This window comes from Chiloscyllium plagiosum, chromosome 33, assembly GCF_004010195.1.
Source record: "Chiloscyllium plagiosum isolate BGI_BamShark_2017 chromosome 33, ASM401019v2, whole genome shotgun sequence".
In the NCBI taxonomy this organism is placed as follows: Eukaryota; Metazoa; Chordata; class Chondrichthyes; order Orectolobiformes; family Hemiscylliidae; genus Chiloscyllium; species Chiloscyllium plagiosum.
Genome location: NC_057742.1, coordinates 5,286,636 through 5,305,226, shown reverse-complemented (window position 1 = coordinate 5,305,226; position 18,591 = coordinate 5,286,636). Strand labels below are relative to the sequence as shown.

At 44.6% G+C, this 18,591-nt stretch overlaps 1 protein-coding gene across 1 annotated transcript in view; it reads left to right on the top strand.

The window, feature by feature from the left end:
- LOC122539627 (SRC kinase signaling inhibitor 1-like) overlaps window positions 1-18,591 on the top strand; it is a 523,191-nt gene that overhangs the window by 484,411 nt on the left and 20,189 nt on the right. The window contains exons 8-13 of the mRNA XM_043674625.1: window positions 1,616-1,811; window positions 5,519-5,717; window positions 7,244-7,343; window positions 9,099-9,949; window positions 15,384-15,476; window positions 16,193-16,233. Coding sequence (XP_043530560.1) covers window positions 1,616-1,811; window positions 5,519-5,717; window positions 7,244-7,343; window positions 9,099-9,949; window positions 15,384-15,476; window positions 16,193-16,233 — 1,480 coding nt within the window. The remainder of the gene's footprint in view (window positions 1-1,615; window positions 1,812-5,518; window positions 5,718-7,243; window positions 7,344-9,098; window positions 9,950-15,383; window positions 15,477-16,192; window positions 16,234-18,591) is intronic.

Below are 18,591 nucleotides of genomic sequence, written 5' to 3'. Positions count from 1 at the left end.
TTAAAAAGATTACATGAAAAATGATCACTCCAGTCAGTGCATAAATGGCTGAGAAAGGGTGGAATGAAAGAGATAGCGATTGTAAGGAATCTGCTTTTGTCTGGACAAAGATTGGTTTTCTGTTCCTTCATTATTCATACAGACGTGTTTACTTCCCGGATAATGATTGAACAGCCCTGGGAAGCTGTTTCAGTTGTGTGGCATACTTTACTCAGCTATTCTGAACATCTCCCGGGGAGGCTGGGGGGTAATACTTTTCCTGGTGATCTGGCTTTGTTTAAAAGGAGTTGGGGGTGCGACCAGTGCTATTGACAAGGGGGAAACAAACAGAATCATTTCAACCTAACCATCGACCTGGAAATTGACAGGATTGGATACAATATCGGATTAACTCCCACCCGCCTCCAGTATTACTTACCATTATTAAACTCACAGGACACCAGTATTACATGAGGGTGTAAAACTACATTTTCTGCCTGATCACATAGATTTCCTGGTCGTCTGGTTCACTAAAATTGCACCCGTATTTTATTTATATTTGTGTTGTGAGCATCATTAACTGGGCCCGGCATTTATTGCCCGTCCCTAGTTGCCCTTGAGAAGGTGGGGGTGAGCTGCCTTCCTGAACTGCTGCCATCCATCTGCAGTAGGTAGACCCACAATGCTGTTAGGGAGGGAATTCCAGGATTTTGACCCAGCGACAGTGATAGATTGATGATGTATTTCCCAGTCAGGATGATGTCTGGTTGGAGGGAAATTTGGAGGTGGCGGTGTTTCCATGTATCTGTTGCCCTTGTCCTTCCAGATGGAAGTGATCGTGGGTTTGGAAGGTGCTGTTTCAGGATCTTTGGTGAGTTGCTATAGTGCACCTTGTACATAGTACACACTGCATTTACTGTGCACAGTAGTGGAAGCATTGAATGCTTAAAGTGGTGGATAGGGTGCCAGTTAAGTGGACTGGATGGTATTGTGCTTCTTAAAGGCTGATGGAGCTACACTCAGGCAGATGGAAATCCATCACACTCTTGAATTGTGCCTTGCAGATGGTGGACAGGCTTTGGGGAGTGCAGCATTCCTAGCCTCTGACCTGTAGCTATTGCCATAGCATTAATATGTCTTGTCCAGTCCAGTTTCCCACGGTCTCTGCAGCAAACAACAACATGGTCCCCTTTTCACGGTGGCACTGAGGATCCCATCATACAAAGAACAAGAGCAAAGAACAAGAAAATTACAGCACAGGAACAGGCCCTTCGGCCCTCCAAGCCTGCACTGATCCAGATCCTCTATCTAAACCTGTCGCTTATATTCTAAGGATCTGTATCTCTGTGCTCCCTGCCCATTCATGTAACTGTCTAGATTCATCTTAAATGATGCTATCATGCCCTCCTCTTCCACCTCCACTGGCAATGTGTTCCAGGTACCCACCAACCTCTGCCTAAAGAATATGAGATTAGCTCATCAGTCCAAATAGAAAAGCAGGAACATGATGGCCACACAAAGCTCCCTCGAAATTGGATCAAATTCTGACTAACAGAGGGAAGTGTCTGGGTCAGGGAGTGTGATGATGCTGAGTTAATGTTCTCTCTCTCTCTCTCTCCTATTTGCTTCCTCACAGACTCGGAGTCCCAGACATTCCCAGAGCCAGCAGTCTGGACTAGCGGACCAAGCAGCCAAGCTACCATTCGCATCAGCGGAGTCCTTGGAAACCATGTCCGAGGCTGAAGTCCCGATCGGTTTTACCCGATCCAACCGTTTCAGACAGAGCCTGCCCCTGTCTAGGTCCACGAGTCAGACCAAACTCCGCTCACCAGGTAGGCCAGTTGCTGCTGAGACTGAGTGGTGTGGTCTCCACCCTTCTGCTCACTTTAATTATGAGACACCAACACTTTATTCATCTCGCGGGACATGCTCAGGTTAATGAGAATGTCAAGCTGGCAATTTCACCTGCCCCTTACTGTGAAGGTAATATTTAAATTGCTCTGATGAAAAGTCGCTGCTCCGAAACGCTTACTCTGTTTCTCTGTTCACAGATGCTGCTGGACCTGCTGAGTAGCATTTTCTGTTGTTATTTCAGGCTTTCATCTGCAAGGTCTTACATTTGTTCAGTTGTAAAGGTTAACTCCCTGTAATGGGAATTCAATAGGTGCTTGGCTTCAAGGTGTGCTGTTTGTTATATCTGATCACATTCCTCTGAAGCCCCTTGTGACAGCTTTTAAAAATCCGTTCGTGGGATGAGGGTGGTGCTGGCTGGACCAGTGTTTATTGCTCCGTCTCCAATTGCACAGAGGCCAGTTATGAGTCAACCACTTTGCTGTGAGTCTGGAGTCACATGTAGGCCAGACCAGGTAAGGATGGAAGATTTCTCTCCCTAAAAGACATTAGTGAACCAGGTGGGTTTTTACAGCAGTTGACAATGGTTGCCATTAGCCTAACTTTTTATTCAATACAAGTTTCACTATGTGCCACAGTTGGATTTGAACCAATGATCCCAGAGTGTTGGCCTGTGTTATGGACTAGGCCACACCACTCAAAACATTCTTAAGCAGGCAGCCCAGACCACAATTTTGCTAGTTGTTTCAGTAAGTGTACAGTGAAAATTATCAAGAGTAAGTTAGCTAGGTTGACTACCAGGTTTTAAAACAGACAAAAATGTATTTACAAAATTACAGAATGAATCACTAAGAACAGAATATAGGTACCCACAGAACTCACTCTATCCAAACAAGACTTAATTATGCTGTTTTGAAAATAGACAACAGTCTCAATAAACAAACACAGAGTAAAGCTGAAACAGAGGCTTCCAGGTTGAAGTTAGAAGGACAGAAGGAGAGAGAGAAGTTCCAGTCTCAACTCCCACACACAACTGCTGAACGGAGCTGGCCTTGCCCCTATCACTATACCAGTTTTCAAAAGAGCTTTCAAGCTTTTGGTCTGACGATTCATTTGTTTACGTATAAACAAAAAAAGGCCTCCTAACACCCTTTTCATCTCTGTACCAACCCAGCCGACTCGGAGCTTGGGCTGTTTTATGACCCCTCTGAAAAAATGCAAGGACACAGTTTCCTTGAGAAGAAGAACAGCTTTTTTAACAAACAGGACCAGCTTTGTGACACCTGGGATTCTGGATTACTGTCCCCATGACATTATCACTGTGCCACCGCCTCACTGTTTGCTTAGTTCATTTTTGTGAATGCAAATTTTTGTTTATCATGTTCTTGTACAGAACTTTGATCTATATTGTGACTCAAGTAACCGTGGTATAATGATGTGGAGGTGCCGGTGTTGGATTGGGCTGGACAAAGTTAAAAATCACGCAACACCAGGCTGGACTATAACCTGGTGTTGTGTGATTTTTGGCATGGTATAATGAGATTAATGTAAATAATGTTAATGTAACTATATGATTCTGACATCAGTTTGAGAGAAGACACCATTCTAGAATGAGCATGTGAAGAGAGAGCACCTAGATACTGTACTAGACAGCGATGTGTGAGACCCTAGTAAGTACAGGTGTAAAGAAGCATGTGTTAGAGTACATAAGGAGTTTGAGTATCTTATCTAGTGATAAGGAAAAAGCACTAGCTGCAGGTACAGTATATCTGCAGGTAGGAGAATTGGCATAAAGCACAAGTTTACACAGTGATGTCATTCAGTGTAGTGTACTGGACTTTAGGAGATCATGTTGGTCTTGAAGTCTGTGCAGAACAAACTCAGCAAAATGAATTTGCTGGGGTATAAAGGATTAATGAGGTAAGGGTGTATAATCATGGCCTGTATTCCTTTAACTTCAGAAGATTGAGTAGTGATCTGTTTGAGATTCTTAAAACATGTAAAGGATTCAATAGGGCAGAAAAATAGAATTTACTTAAAGGGATATCAACTTCAAACTGAAGTTCAGGCACTCAGGAATGGAACCAGAAACACCTTTTCACAGGAAAAGCAGTAGAAATATGGGATTTTCCCTCCAAAACGATCTTTGAACAGTTTGATATTCAGTTTGAACTTTTGGAGCAAGGATTTTTTTTTTGTGAGGGATATGCAGCTACAGTGTGGAAAGGAATGCAGAGCACATTGCTTGTTGGAGCAGCCTCAAGGGCAAGCAACAATTCCTCCTGCTTCTAACGTTATCCTAAAATATAAACACATTAAAACTGGTGAATGACACGTTCACTGGTTAATACTTGGTCTGTCTCATCATACACATTTCAAAATATATTTCAATACAAAAGGTTCATTTCCAAGTAAGACTGCATTTTACTTTACATCAATAGGACTGAGCATTGGGAGGTAAAACTATCTGGTTGGCATGGACAAGTTTGACCGAAGGGTCTGTTTCCGTACAGCTCTATAACTCTTATGATGTTACAGCTACCTGACACAATTGTATAACTACACAAAGCAGACTGCACTGCCTACTCCCTGCATTAACTCCATTGCACTGTGCTGCTGTGCTGTGATGATGGGATGTGGCTTGTTAGACTGGAACATTACTTGTCATGTTGTCTTAAAGGTGCACTCTCTTTCTGGGATCTGTGGAATAATACATCAGTGATCACAGCTATTGTTAGTGAGAGGGTTTCTGGAGAACACAAGAAAGATTGCCAGAGAAGAACCAAAAATGAAAATAGCCCCTGCTGCAGTTGGAGGCTTTTAAGTGCTGCTTGTGAAGGTATACTGTCTTGGGAGCAGGACCCCCTTCATCTGCCGACGGAAAAGCAAATATCTTGAGGAAAAGAAAGAGAAAACCAGATCTAACCAATCTTTGACAGAAACGCAACAAATTAAAACCAGTAATAGTCATTCTTGGGAATTGAACCAATGATAACCTTCAATGAGAACTCAGCAGGTTAGTTATATCATGGAGGTAGGGGTTAGGGCATAGACATGGTGGCACGGTGGCTTAGTGGCAAGCACTGCTGCCTCACAGCGCCAGGCACGTGGGTTCAATTCCAGCCTCAGGCGACTGTCTGTGTGTGGGGTTTGCACATTCTCCCTGTGTCTGTGTGGGTTTCCTCTGGCTGCTCTGGCTTTTTCCCACAGTCCAAAGATGTGTAGTTTCTGTGAATTGGTCATATTAAATTGCCCATAATGTAAAGGGGTGCCTAGGTTAGGTGGATTAGCCATGGGGAAAATGTATGTTATGGGAGTTTCGGTGTGGATTTGATGGGCCAAATGGCCTGCTTCCAACACTGGAGGGAATCTATAAGGCAAGTGAGCCCAACATCAGATAAGGATGAAATCGCGTTAGACTTTAATTCCTGATAGTGGAGGTAATTAATCAATATGCCCTGTCTCACTTTGCACATGAAATGAAGCCGCAAGTGAATGGTGTGGTAAACCCAAGGCAGCATTTCCAGTGGGTATCAGCACCTTCAGAGGGGTCGAAGAGAGAAAATTATCAGCAAGGTGTAAAGTAAACTCATGTATAAAGCAGAGCCTGTGCCCAGAGTGTGATTTATGATTGTGGTTCTGTGAAGGATATGTTCCTGACTGACGTCAATGTTTTCTTATCCCACAGGAGTGTTGTTCTTGCAGTTCGGTGATGAAACCAGACGTGTCCATGTCACTCATGAAATCGGCAGCCTGGACACCCTGCATGCTCTGATTGTTCACATGTTCCCTCAGAAACTCACAATGGGAATGCTAAAGTCACCGAATACTGCAATCCTCATCAAGGATGAGACGAGAAATGTCTTTTACGAACTGGAAGATGTCAGGTACAAAAAGCAGGTTCTATCAAAGTAGTGCCTTCGACTGATGGCTTGAGAAATTTATCAAATGCCTAGTAATTTATTTAAAATACAGATCCAACCTGTTCCATGGTAGCACATCTGTCCTGTGTTCAGGTCAGCCCAGTGACTCAGCCCTAACACAGGTAATATTTCCAAACAGCTGATGTAGGTTTGCTCGCTGAGCTGAAAGGTTTGTTTTCAGATGTTTCGTCATCATACTAGGTAACATCATCAGTGAGCCTCCGGTGAAGCGCTGGTGTTATGTCCCGCTTTCTATTTATGTGTTTAGGTTTCTTTGGGTGTGTGATGTCATGTCCTGTGTTGGTAATGTCATTTCCGGTTCTTTTTCTCACGATCCAAATCAATGTCTTTATTGATAGAGTTCCAATTGGAATGCCATGCTTCTAGGAATTCTCGTGCATGTCTCTGTTTGACTTGTCCTAGGATGGATGTGTTGTCCCAGTCAAAGTGGTGTCCTTCCTTATCTGTATGTAAGGATACTAGTGAGAGAGGGTCATGTCTTTTTGTGGCTAGTTGATGCTGATATGTCCTGGTGGCTAGTCTTCTGCCTGTTGGTCCGATGTAGTCTTTGTTACAGTTCTTGCAAGGTATTTTGTTAGACACCCAAGCCCAGGTAAGGGTCCTATACTCAAGGCTTTGAACCAGCACATTTTCCCTGGTAATGTTGGAAGAGTTAGAATCTCTAAATGAAATTGGCTGCTTACAGGTGAAGGATCCTTCAGGAACAGGACTTATGTTTCCTTTAAGCACACATTAAGGCAAAGCGAGATCACTGCATTCTTTGCTTTAGTTATATTACTCATTAAAATTGAAAGTGGAAAGCTCCTATAAGCAATAAAAGAAGATGTGCAAGACTGTGAGACTGGGAGCAATGAGCTGGGAACCTGCGTTTACTGGTTCACTGCCTTAAAGGGTTATTTTCAAAAGGAAATTGGACAAATACCCAAAGGAAAGATTCGCAGGGCTGGGGTTGGGATGGGTGGGATTCTTTTTTAAGGAGCTGGTACAGACTGAAAGGTCAGTTGCTGTAAGATGCATGTCTCTGTGTTTGTGACTTTTCAGAAACACATCACCTGGGAAAAGCAAGGCTAAACCATTTGATGTGTCAAGAGGGAAGTGGCTATGGGCGAGAGGATGGAGGCAGGAGAGGAAAAGGCCATGTTTTTGGGGTTCCAGTGAAATACCCATATCAAATCTCCCTTTGTTTGGACTAGATCTGACTCCTGTGTACTGGGACCAAGTCTCAGATTTGAACAATATGGGTTGCAGCACCTCGATTTACTCCGTAGTAACTCTGGGAGGAGGAACACAGTTGTGTTCCCATCACTGAACTTATTCAGCTTCTTCTAAATAGTCAGAATCCACATCTCGTAGGCTCAGAATTAAAAGCATAACCTTTCTGTTACTGCGGCTCTTCAGTTTTGGGTCAATATGACTAACTGTCAGGAATATCGCTGTCGATATCTCACCACACTTTTCTTTTCTTCCAGGGATATCCAAGAACGAAGTATAATAAAAATTTTCAGGAAAGATCCTGTCTATGCACCATATCCTTCCCATGCTTCCCATATCACCAATGGAGATCTGAGAGTAAGACATTGTAAACTATTTTTGTCAAACTTTAGGCAATCTCTCACAGAAGTGTATAAGAAAAGCCAATGAAGGGTTAAAGGCCTTTTAGTCCATCGAATCCTATCTCAAGGTTTTCTCATTCTTCTATCCCAACAGTGGAGGGTATTTTTAACAACCCCAGGATTTCTATCTCCATCGCCCAGTCCTTTACCAAATAAAAAGCTGAATTCCATCATGAATGAAAACAGGTTAAGCTTCAAGATGTAGTAAACTCATGTGACAAGGGAGAATGATGCTGTCAAAAGGCAGGAAAACAAACTAATGAATAAAGGTTGATTACTAACGAGATGCTTGGGAAGTGAATACTAATGATGCCCCACTCACTGCCGTTCTACAGCAACACTTCATCACATTGTCATTGACAATGCATCGGAGGGATCTGACAGCAAAGGTTACTATTTGCATATGGAAGTGCTGATAATTGCTGAAGAGTGTTAATCAGTGCAGTAAGGCTGTTTTCGAAGGAAACAGTTTCTGGATTCTTGACGTTGATCTTACTGCAAATAAATCTGACTCACAGATGATACTTGATGTCTTCCATTTTCTATTACCCACTTCCTTTGTTTCTTTCACCCTATGGGATACACTAAGTTTATTTATCTGAAAAAAGTCTTCATTTTTACATGAACCACTTGTTGGTGAACTGCTATTGTAGTAGATTGGGGATCCAGAGACTCAGAATAATAATCCAGTCCCAGTTTAATAACTCAGTGATCCAGAGACTCCAACAAACAGTCCAGTGGACCGAAATCTCAGATTAATAATCCAATGATCCAGAAGCATAGGCTATTAATCATAGCACAGTCAAGACCAAATTGAAGAGATATGGGCTTTCCAATATTGACTGAAGGTGACCTTAACTGATTCTGGGTGTGCTCAACAATACAGGACAGGTACATCGGCAACGTCAGGGGGCCAAAGGTTCAAACAAGATACAGACTAGTGCCAGAAATTTATTTAAAAAATCAGAATCATCTCCGCATTGAAGGGACTTCCAGCTAGTACAGCAGAGGTAAAACTTCCCTAAGTTTTTGCAAAGTTTTGTGCAAGGACTGTAGGTGTCACTGGCTAGGTCAGCATTTATTGCTCATCCTGAATTGCCCAGAGGGCATTTAAGAGATAACCATTTGCTGTGGCTCTGGAGTCACATGTGGGCCAGACCAGTTAAGGATGGTAGCTTTCCTTCACTCAAGGCAGTAGTGAACTAGATGGGTTTTTACAACAAATGACAATGGTTATGTAGTCATCATTATAGAGGCATGGAAACAGGCCCTTCAGCCCAACGCAGCCATACTGACCAGGGTTCCTAAACTGAACTAGTCCCACGTGCCAGCATTTGGCCCATACCCCTCTAAACCTTTCCTATTCATGTACCTGGGCAAATGTCTTTTAAATATTGTAATTATGCCTGCCTCTACTTCCTCTGGCAGTTCCTTGCGTACTCAGCAGGCCAAATTTTAATTGAATTCAAATTTCACCATCTGCAATGAACATTAGCCCCAGGCCCGTGTCCTTTGACATTAGCACCACATCACCTTGGGAGATTTGAGTAAGCAGTTGAATTGTGTGATGTGGGAACTTTCAGAATGGGTGGAGACGATCAACAAATGTCCATCTTCATCTGAATATTTTGGACCATCTCAGCTCTAGACTCCAGAAAACTTCCCTCTCTTGATCCGTTTTAATGACTGTTTGTTCTTTCCATTAAAACAGAGGGAGATGGTTTACACATCGAGGGAATCGTCACCCTCCCGCCGCCTGAGCAGCATGGCCGCTGGTTCTCCCCACCTGGTGCCGGGCTCCCCAGGCCCAGGCCTGCCCTCCTCATCCCCTTCCCGTTCCCGGATGTCGTACAGTGGCGGCCGTCCACCATCCTACACCGGGAGCCCGGTGCACCACCCTGAGCGCCTGGGCAGTATGCCACCTTCGCAGTCCATCTCTCCCAGCCCGAGCGCCATCTTGGAGCGGAGAGACGTGAAGCCAGACGAAGACATGAGCAACAAAAACGTGGTGCTGATGAAGAACGAGGGCTTGTACGCTGATCCCTACGCCATGATGGCAGACGGGCGCCTCAGCATCGCGTCTACACAGTCTCTGGCGGGAATGCAGGACCCTTTCTCTTTCCCGGGAGGTCTTTACCGCCGAGGCTCCATGAGGTCACTCAGCACCTACTCAGCAGCTGGGCTGCAGGCTGACCTCGAGGACGCTTTTTACAAACCGAGTGCCCAGATCTACAGCGACAGTTACGGCACTGGCCTGGGCTACCGCATGGCTCCTTCATCCCCTCAGAAAATGGCCGACAGCAGAATGGCAGACATCCAGCAAGGTCAGAGTCCACACAGCCCATACTCGGGGCCACCCAGCCGGTCATCCCCAGTACGGCAACCCTTCCGCAAGGAGCCAGGTTCTGCCGTCGTGATGGAGAGCATGGTGACAAAGTCCAGGAATGCCAATTCCACTGCCGCATCAGAAGCTCTTCCAGGGCCCGGCGAAAGGACAGGGGCAAATGAGAGGCCAGCATCAGGGTACAGCTCCCCACTGGCCGTCAACGACCCAGAAACAAGGTAAAGTAATGAGCCACTTTCACTCAATGCAGCCACCCCCAACCTGTGGTCCTTATTTAGTTTTCAGAGGTCAGTTATGGTCAACTAGTTTGGCCCTGTATGGCCTACTGGTGATCATTGGTTTCCAATCGTGCCATGTCGTGTGGAGCTGCTAGTGATACAGTTTTTAATGGGTGGCTCCACAGGAGGCAATAAAGTGACCGTGAGACGTGACAGTGAGTGCCATCTACAAGATGCATTCCATCAACCTCCTAAGTCATGCCCCACCCTCTATCACCATCCTCAGCTGAGAAGCTGGTGGTGAGCTGTCTTTTTAAACCCCTGCAGTCTATGTGGTAAATCTGCTATTCAGGAGAGAGTTCCAGGATTTTGATCCAATGATTCTGAAGGAATGGCGATATGCTTCCATGTCAGGATGGTGTGTGACATGGAGGGGAACTTGGAGGTAGTTGTGCTCCCATGCATCTGCTGTCCTTGTCCTTCTGAATGATAGAGGTTGTGGGTTGGGGAGATGTTTTCAAAAGTCTTAACACATCAATACAGTGCGTCTTCCAGTTGGTACACGCTGTTGGAAGGATGCACCGGTGGTGAAGCAAGTGAAGGTAGTAGATGGGGTGTCAATCAAGGGGGTTGCTTTGTCCTGGCTGGTACAAAACTTCTTGAATGCTGTTGTGTTTTCTCACACACTGCTGACTTGTGCCATGTAAATGGTGCTGACTTGTGCCATGTAAATGGTGCTGAATTGTGCCATGTAAATGGTGCAAAGGATTTGGGGAATCAGGTGGTGAGCCATTGCTCAAGACTTCATGGCTTATCCAACCTCTAGTGCTTATGTAAGAGAACATCTGCTGAATTTTGTTGATTTTTAGCAAAGTGTTAACAAGCTCAAAATGTGCCCCGTGAGTGTGTGTTTAGGCCATTTTACGAATTGTCTCTTAAGTACTAACACCCACCCATTAATGTACATGGTGCTGAAAGTGTTAATGTGACCAATTGTCCCAGATCATTTCACTTTAAAGAAGCAGGGGCTTGGTTGTTTGAAGTGTCTGCCTTTTCATCTTTCCTCTCCCCCCTTTGACTGCACCTCAATGACCCATTTGCACCATCGAGTTCCTCAGGAGAGAGAGGGGAAACGTCGCACCTTACTTGTACAGAGAAGGATATAATCACAGCGTTAGAAATGTGAAAGACATCCTTAATCATGAGCACCGTCAGATTAATCATCATCAGAATTGAGACTTGGAACTTTTGATTCAGTTGGAGGACTAAGCTCAGCAGCATTAATTTCCATTACTGATCACTAGTGATAGGCTGGAATTAAAGACAGCTTCTTGCTTTGAGCTGTTCTCTGTATTCCAGGATTATTAGCATTCCCAAAGGCTGTAATAAAAATGACCTGAGACCGGATGTTTCCAGCTATCAAGAAGATTGGCACTGTGTTTGTTTAGTTTCGCCTCAATTGCACTTCCCTCCCTTTATTCTCTCTCTGATGCAACATTCGACTGTAACAGAGATACACTTTCTCAATTTACCATCTCACGCGTCTACATCTTTCTCTTCCTCTCCCTCAGCCTGTCAACATTTCTTCTCTGAGTAATTTTTGTCTGTCTTATTCAGTCAGGTTTCTCTGACTGATCTCTCAACTCAGTGTGTCTGCACTGAGCCCCTGCACCTCTCTCACTTAATTCTGTCTCTTACTTAACCTTTTTTTTCTCTTTTAGTCTTACTCTGATGCTCTCTCACTCTGCCTGTCTGTCTGATTCAATATCTAATTTTCAATCTCTCTCTGTTCCTCCCTCTCATTCTGTTCCTCAGCCAATCACTCTTCCAAACTTTGTTCTCTGCCCCACTTAATCTCTGCCTCACATCGTATCTCACTCTTTCAATCTCTGTCTTTGCCCATCTCTGTTAATCTCTTTGTCTCTCATTCAATCGCTGTCTTTCTAACTGCCTGGTCACACTAACCCTTTCTCCCAGATCCACATACTATCTCTCCCAATTTCTGTTTCACAAACACAGTATGAGTACGATTCTTCATCTTCCTACCCAATCTTTGAGTGTTTAGTCCATCTTTAATTTTCAGGGCATGCTGCTCAGCAGTAGTGTCATTTCTGACTGCAAAAGTCACCAAATTCCTCGATGCAAACACAGCTCGGCAGCAATGCCTGTCCTGAGCACAAATTAATCAGTGATTTTAACCCATTCTAAACCCTGCCAATTGCACAAAGTTAAGATGAAGCTTATCCCTCTCTCTCTCTCTAAATATGTACATATTCTTAAGCAGAGTTTTCCATTTCATAATCATTCCCAGCTGATTCAGATGTTGCAGTTTTCAGTTTCTCTGTAGGACTGTTGTGCAGCAGTGCTAATGTCCCTACTCTGAGCTAGGAAACCCAAGTTCAAGCCCAGCAGCTCCAGAGATGTATACAAACAGGCTGATTAGCATTTCTCTAGCTTCTTAACATTGTTTAGTTATTTGTAAAATATTTTCAAATGGTTATTTCCATCCCTCTCCTGTTTTGTGTTAGTTTCTGCATATTTAGATTTTGATAGTTACCTGGTTTCCCATGAGAGATGAAGAGATTTATTTGGACTGTTCATTTCTCCCACATGTTTGTAACTTATGCTCAGGACTGACTATTCCTTGCATTGCTACTGGTAATGTGTTACGTTTCAAGAACCCAATGGGTTTTGAAACCAGACAATTGTACTGTTGCTGACAGGCATACGTTGAAGATGGTCAAATTTCCCAAAAGAGACAGCATGATGGCTCAGTGTTTAGCAGCGCTGCCTCACAGTGCCGGGGACCCCGGTTCGATTCCAACCTCGGGTGACTGTCTGTGCGGAGTATGCACATTCACCCCATGTCTGTGCGGGTTTGCTCCGGTTTCCTCCCACAGTCCAAAGATGTTCCGCCCATGGCTAATGGAAGGGGTTACAGGGATTGGGTAGGAGGTCTGGGTCTGGGTGGAACACTGCTGAGAACTTGATGGGCTGAATGGCTACCTTCCGCAGTGTAGGGATCCAATGCAAAACTGGGGGACGAAAATGATTAACATTGATATTGTGTTTAGATAATGCAGTGTAGTCATGGTTACAATGCAGGACACCTGTGCCCATACCAACCCCATCACCTTCGTCCAAGGCCCCAAGGGATCCTTGTGACAGAAATTTATCTGTACTTCCGAACATGCCATCGATGTGGTCCCTTCTACACTGGGGAGATAGGATGGTAACTTGCAGAATGTTTCAGGCAGTGCAATGTTCCTCCTGCAACATGTATGAGGTGAGGGATGCCATCGACGTCCCTGCCGATTACACTTGCAGGAAGTGCACCCTATTCTTCTATGTTCTATGTTCTATGTTCTAGAACATTTCTGGGACACGTACTAAACAACCCCACTACCCTGTGGTTGAACACTTTAACTCCCCCTCCCAGTCTCCCAAGGATATGCAAGTCCTGGGCCTCCTCAACTGCCAGACTCTAACCACTTGACGCATGGAGGAAGAACACCTCATCTTCTGCTTTGAGACCCTCCAACCCCACGGCATCAATGTGGATTGCACCAGTTGCCTCATTTCCCCTCCCCACCCCATCTCATCCCAGATCCAAGCACTGCCCTCTTGAACAGTCCTACCTGTCCATCTTCCATCCCATCTATCCGCTCCACCCTCCTCTCCGACCGATCACCATCACACCCCACCACACCTACCTATCACATTCCCAGCTCCCATTCCCCATCCCCACCTGACCGGCTGTGCTTTTCCAGTGCCACACTTTTCGACTCTGATCTCCAGCATCTGCTGTCCTCACTTTCTCTTACCCAATTTGGTCACCACAAGCTCCCTAAAACAGTGATTGGATCATTTTTGTAATTTCCATGTCAGGAATAATTCTTTTTTCAGAATCGTAACACAGGATCTTTTATAGCCATAAAACGAGGGGACCTTATTTGAACATTTCATCTGAAATACTGAACCTCTGACAATGGCACCCTCCCTCAGTGCTGGGGTGTCAGCCTAATCTTTGTACTTCATCCCTGGTGTAGAACCTTCTGATTCAGAAGTGAGTGCTACTAACAGAGCCATGGCTGGCACCTCAGCCTTCTGCCTAAAGGGAAGTCATATCATGATATTCAGGGAAGTGAACCAAAACAGCTATTTACAGGTAAAACCAACTAAAGGCTCTGAATAGTGCATCAAAATGACACAGGAGGGAATGTTAGTGAATGTATCTTCTTCCAGTAGCATTGGATAAATGGTACTCCCTAGTTGCTGCTATAGGCATCTCAGGGTTCATACTAAGTGAGGACCTCTCAGTCTCAAGTCTTTTGTGATTTCCGAACTTTGTCGTGTCAAACCCTGATATTCCCACCAATGCACTGCCCGATGTGGTCACAGAATAGCCCATCTTGACTCGAGAAAACTCACTGTTCGTGAGGTGCCTCTGAATTTTCTCTGATCTGCCTCCAATGCCATCCTTCCTCGGAAAACGTGCGATCAATGCCTAACCCACTGCTCTGCCAGTCCCACTTCATGCCAGTGTCTAGTGGACTAAATTAAACAAATCAAACAAAATTAGATCAAATGGGTGCTAAGAAGCACTGTGACAAAAATGGAATCGAAAAGGAAATTTACAAATTCAGATTAAAACACTGTTTCACTGGAGGATGATGCATTGCCAAACCCCTAACCTCCCCCCCTGGTGCCCACTGATTGCAGAAACCCTGGAAGTGCATCAGTAAGCACTGTATTGTCCCTGTACAGGGCCCGGGTGTGGACATCATCACTGAAGAGAGACAGGCAGGAACTGCCTCCACAGCCTGCTGCCTGGATTTGTTCATGCTCAGGCCCAGGGGCACACCCATGTGGGGTACTCTGATCTGCTTAAACCCTCTCCACACTGGGTGGACAATGATCAGGAGTGGAGGGCTGAAGTGCAGCCAAATATCTAGTAAAAGCTTCTGTTAAAAATACACCAGAAGGGACTGGAGCTAACAGCAGTGCATATAAACATGAATCAGAGCATCCAAGTTACACCACTGTCGCAGATAATCAATTGGAGTCAAGACAGGACTTACAGAAAATAATCTATTTTACCACAAACAGAATCTAATTAGGAAACAAAATCTTGTGAAGCCTTCGCCACAGAAAACAGCCTCTCTGAAAGTAGACTCTGAATGAGTTACAGCAGGGAGCTCCAATGGCAGAGTGCCCTGGTAAAAACCGAACAACTTCACCAACAAACTACAGTGAAAGGAGGATCGTAACTAGATACAATTTGTATGTGAACTCAATCCCAGTCATTCACACAAGGGAGTTCCCCAGTTACCCCATTCTGGCTGTGAATGTATACATAGGCACTGTATGTAGACCCCTGCCATGGTTTGCGATGACGTTGACTCCATGTTGCTGTCTTTATTTGTCGACACAGAGAACGGATGGAAGCCATGGAGAAGCAGATTGCCAGTTTGACAGGACTTGTACAGAATGCACTTTTACGAGGGAGTGAAGGGGAACCTGCCAGGTAAAGAGTCCCAGTCTTTTCTTTTTTGCTGTATCAGAATACTCCCTTGTTCCTGTAAAGGACAATGTGCATTTATAGAGCATCCTAGATTTCAGTAGTCACTTGGTAGCACAGAACTTGAGTGTTGATGAAAAAGACAGAGATCGTGTTGGAGCTTTGAGCCTCTCTGTCAGTCCCCAGCTCTGATGCTGTATGAATTGTTATTCCCTTTGAGATTTGGCATTCTTGCAAATCTGACCTGATGAATGCAAGATGAAAAGCTTTGCCAATATGTATCATTTTTTCAGCAACCCTAGATTTAGTAAACCATCCCACAGGAGAATTAGGTTGATACCAGAACTGAGAGGTTCTAGCTGTTCGAAAGATGAAACAGTCTGGGACTCCTTTATCCAGAAAAGAGCAGTCTCAGGAATGACTGAGTAGAGTCTTTACGATTATGATTTCGTACAATTGGGTAGAGAAGGTGTTTGGGTGAGACTAGAGGTCAGGTTATTGTGGAACTGAGAAGACACTGCAGACCCTTTGAAGTGGGGAGGATGGGCAGAACCCAAACACAGAAAGTGTTGAATTTTGTTTGATAATATTGGGCAGGCACTAAACAAAGTGTTATAGTTGTTCAACATTGACAAGAGATTGTGTGTTCAGTTCCATTTCTCACAGCTAGCTTCAGATCTTAATGGCTTTTCTTAATTGTAACATTTTTGTTTTTCTCACAGCGATAAATCTGAATCAATAAATGGGAGCTCAGGCACCGGAAGTGAGTAAATGTTGAACTATTTCCTATCTGTAAATTCACCTCTGCTCTCCTGTGACAAAACTAGTGAAGGAACGATGAAGAGCTTTGAGTTGATTCCTCGTCGATACGTTCCAGTGTCTCTATGAATTAATCTAAGCATCGCCAAATCCCTCTTCCTGATTGGCCCATTCTTAACCATATAGAAAGAAATTGCCATGTTGGTTCCAGGTAGTTCGTTCAGTATCTCCTTCAGCAGTCCTGTCTGCTCCTTCCATGGTCACCTGTTATTGCCCTAACACCACCTCCACCCACCACCTAGACAGCCAAAGGTTTCCAGACACCTCCTATGTCCATGCCATTTTCCCCATTCCCATCTCCCCAGGCTAGTCCCTCCTCAGCAATTCTCCTGGTCTTCCAGTTAAAGGTGACATCCTCATACTCTAATACACACTGGGAAAGGTATTGCCAGTGTCTCTGGAATTAAATAATCAATCTAGCTATCCACATAATGAAATGATTAAATGGACGTTGTTATTTGGTTCTTTGTCCCAGTGTTCTCCCTCCTCCTCTGAAGCCATTTTCATGGAATGCTGACTTTCAGTGCAAAAAATGTTCACAAGATGCCAAATTCATCACATTCCTCTCTTTTTCAAATTCTGTAGGATAAGACCATAAGACATAGGAGCAGAAATTAGGCTATTCAGCCCATCGAGTCTGCTGCACCATTCAATCATGGCTGACAAGTTTCTCAATCCCATTCTCCTGCTTTCTCCCCATAACCCTTGCTCCCCTTGATACTCAAGAACCTGTCTATCTAAGTCTTAAATATACTCAGTGACCTGGCCTCCACAGCCTTCTGTGGCAATGAATTCAATAGACTCACCACTCTCTGGCTGAAGAAGTTTCTCCTTATCTCCGTTCTAAAAGGTCTTCCCTTTACTCTAAGGCTGTGCCCTTGGGTCCTAGTCTCTCCTATCAATGGAAACATCTTCCCAAAATCCACTCTGTCCAGGCCATTCAGGATTCTGTATGTTTCAATTAGATGCCCCCTCATCCTTCTAATCTCCATCAAGTGTAAACTCAGAGTTCTCACACATTCCTCATATGTTAAGCTTTTCATTCCTGGGACCATTCTCGTGAACCTCCTCTGAACACACTCCAGGGCCAGTACATCCTTCCTGAGAAAACAGGCCCAAAACTGTGCACAATACTCCAAATGTGGTCTGACCAGAGCCTTATAGAGCCTCAGAAGTACATCTCTGCTTTTATATTCAAGTCCTGTCAAAATAAATGCCATCATTGCATTTGCCTTCCTAACTACTGACTCAACCTGCAAGTTTACCTTGAGAGAATCCTGAACTAGAACTCCCAAGTCTCTTTGTGCTTCAGGTTTCTGAATTTTCTCCCCATTCTTCCTAGACAGACAGATGTTTAGTTAAGAGTCTCACTCGAAAGATGGCACCTCTAACAGTGCAGCACTCCCCCTGCACATATTCGAGAGTGAGCCTTGATGTTTGCGTTGAAGCCCAGCCACAAGCTTTAGTGAGGACCATGGCTGAGAGATCACAATGTCAGTCTTCATGTGAACTGGACACTGACTGAGTACTGGCAAGATATTCACCTTAATGTGCTTCATAGCTGAGCGAGCTATCTGTACTTTCCATTATGGAAGATGCCAGGACCCTTGGTTAGTTTTATTAAGATATATTTTCCCCACCCCAGTGGACGCAGGGATACGCTGTGTGACACATTTGGATGGCATCTCTCCTTCTGAGTCAGAACCTCTGGCTTTGAGTTCTCCACCAGGGGCTTGTAGTTTTAGATATTTTCCCAATCAATCTGTGCAGAAATGTTATTACACACCTCTGGAGCAGATGGAATTTGAACCCAGGTCTCCTTGCTCAAAGATAGGGACTCTACCACTGTGCTACAAGTTATATGTTTGTATGAAAGTTGTATCATAGGTCAATTACCCGCTTGTAAATCCTTCCGACATTCCTGTTGGCAGGTGGTGAAAGGGGGAGAGTCTCCCAATCAGCCACCTATCAGGAACGATCACAAACCAGAGCAGTAGCTTTCCCGAAAGTGTGGCCCAATTCATGGGAAGGCCACGTTCGCAAATGGGGACAGCAGGAAAGATGGACCAAATGGACACACGGAGTGCAATCAGCTGATGCAGCCCTGAGTGATTAGTGCACAGCAAGCACACAAATTCCGGACTTTCCTGAACGGTCTCTGAACCTGAAACCTGGAAAGTTATGTTCCTGGTGTAAGGGGCCTGCAGCAGCATAGTGGCTGGGTCATTGATACAACCCAGATTCCCGGGTGAATAATCTCATGGAGGGATTTCAAATCCCATGGCAACGGTTTGCATCAGAA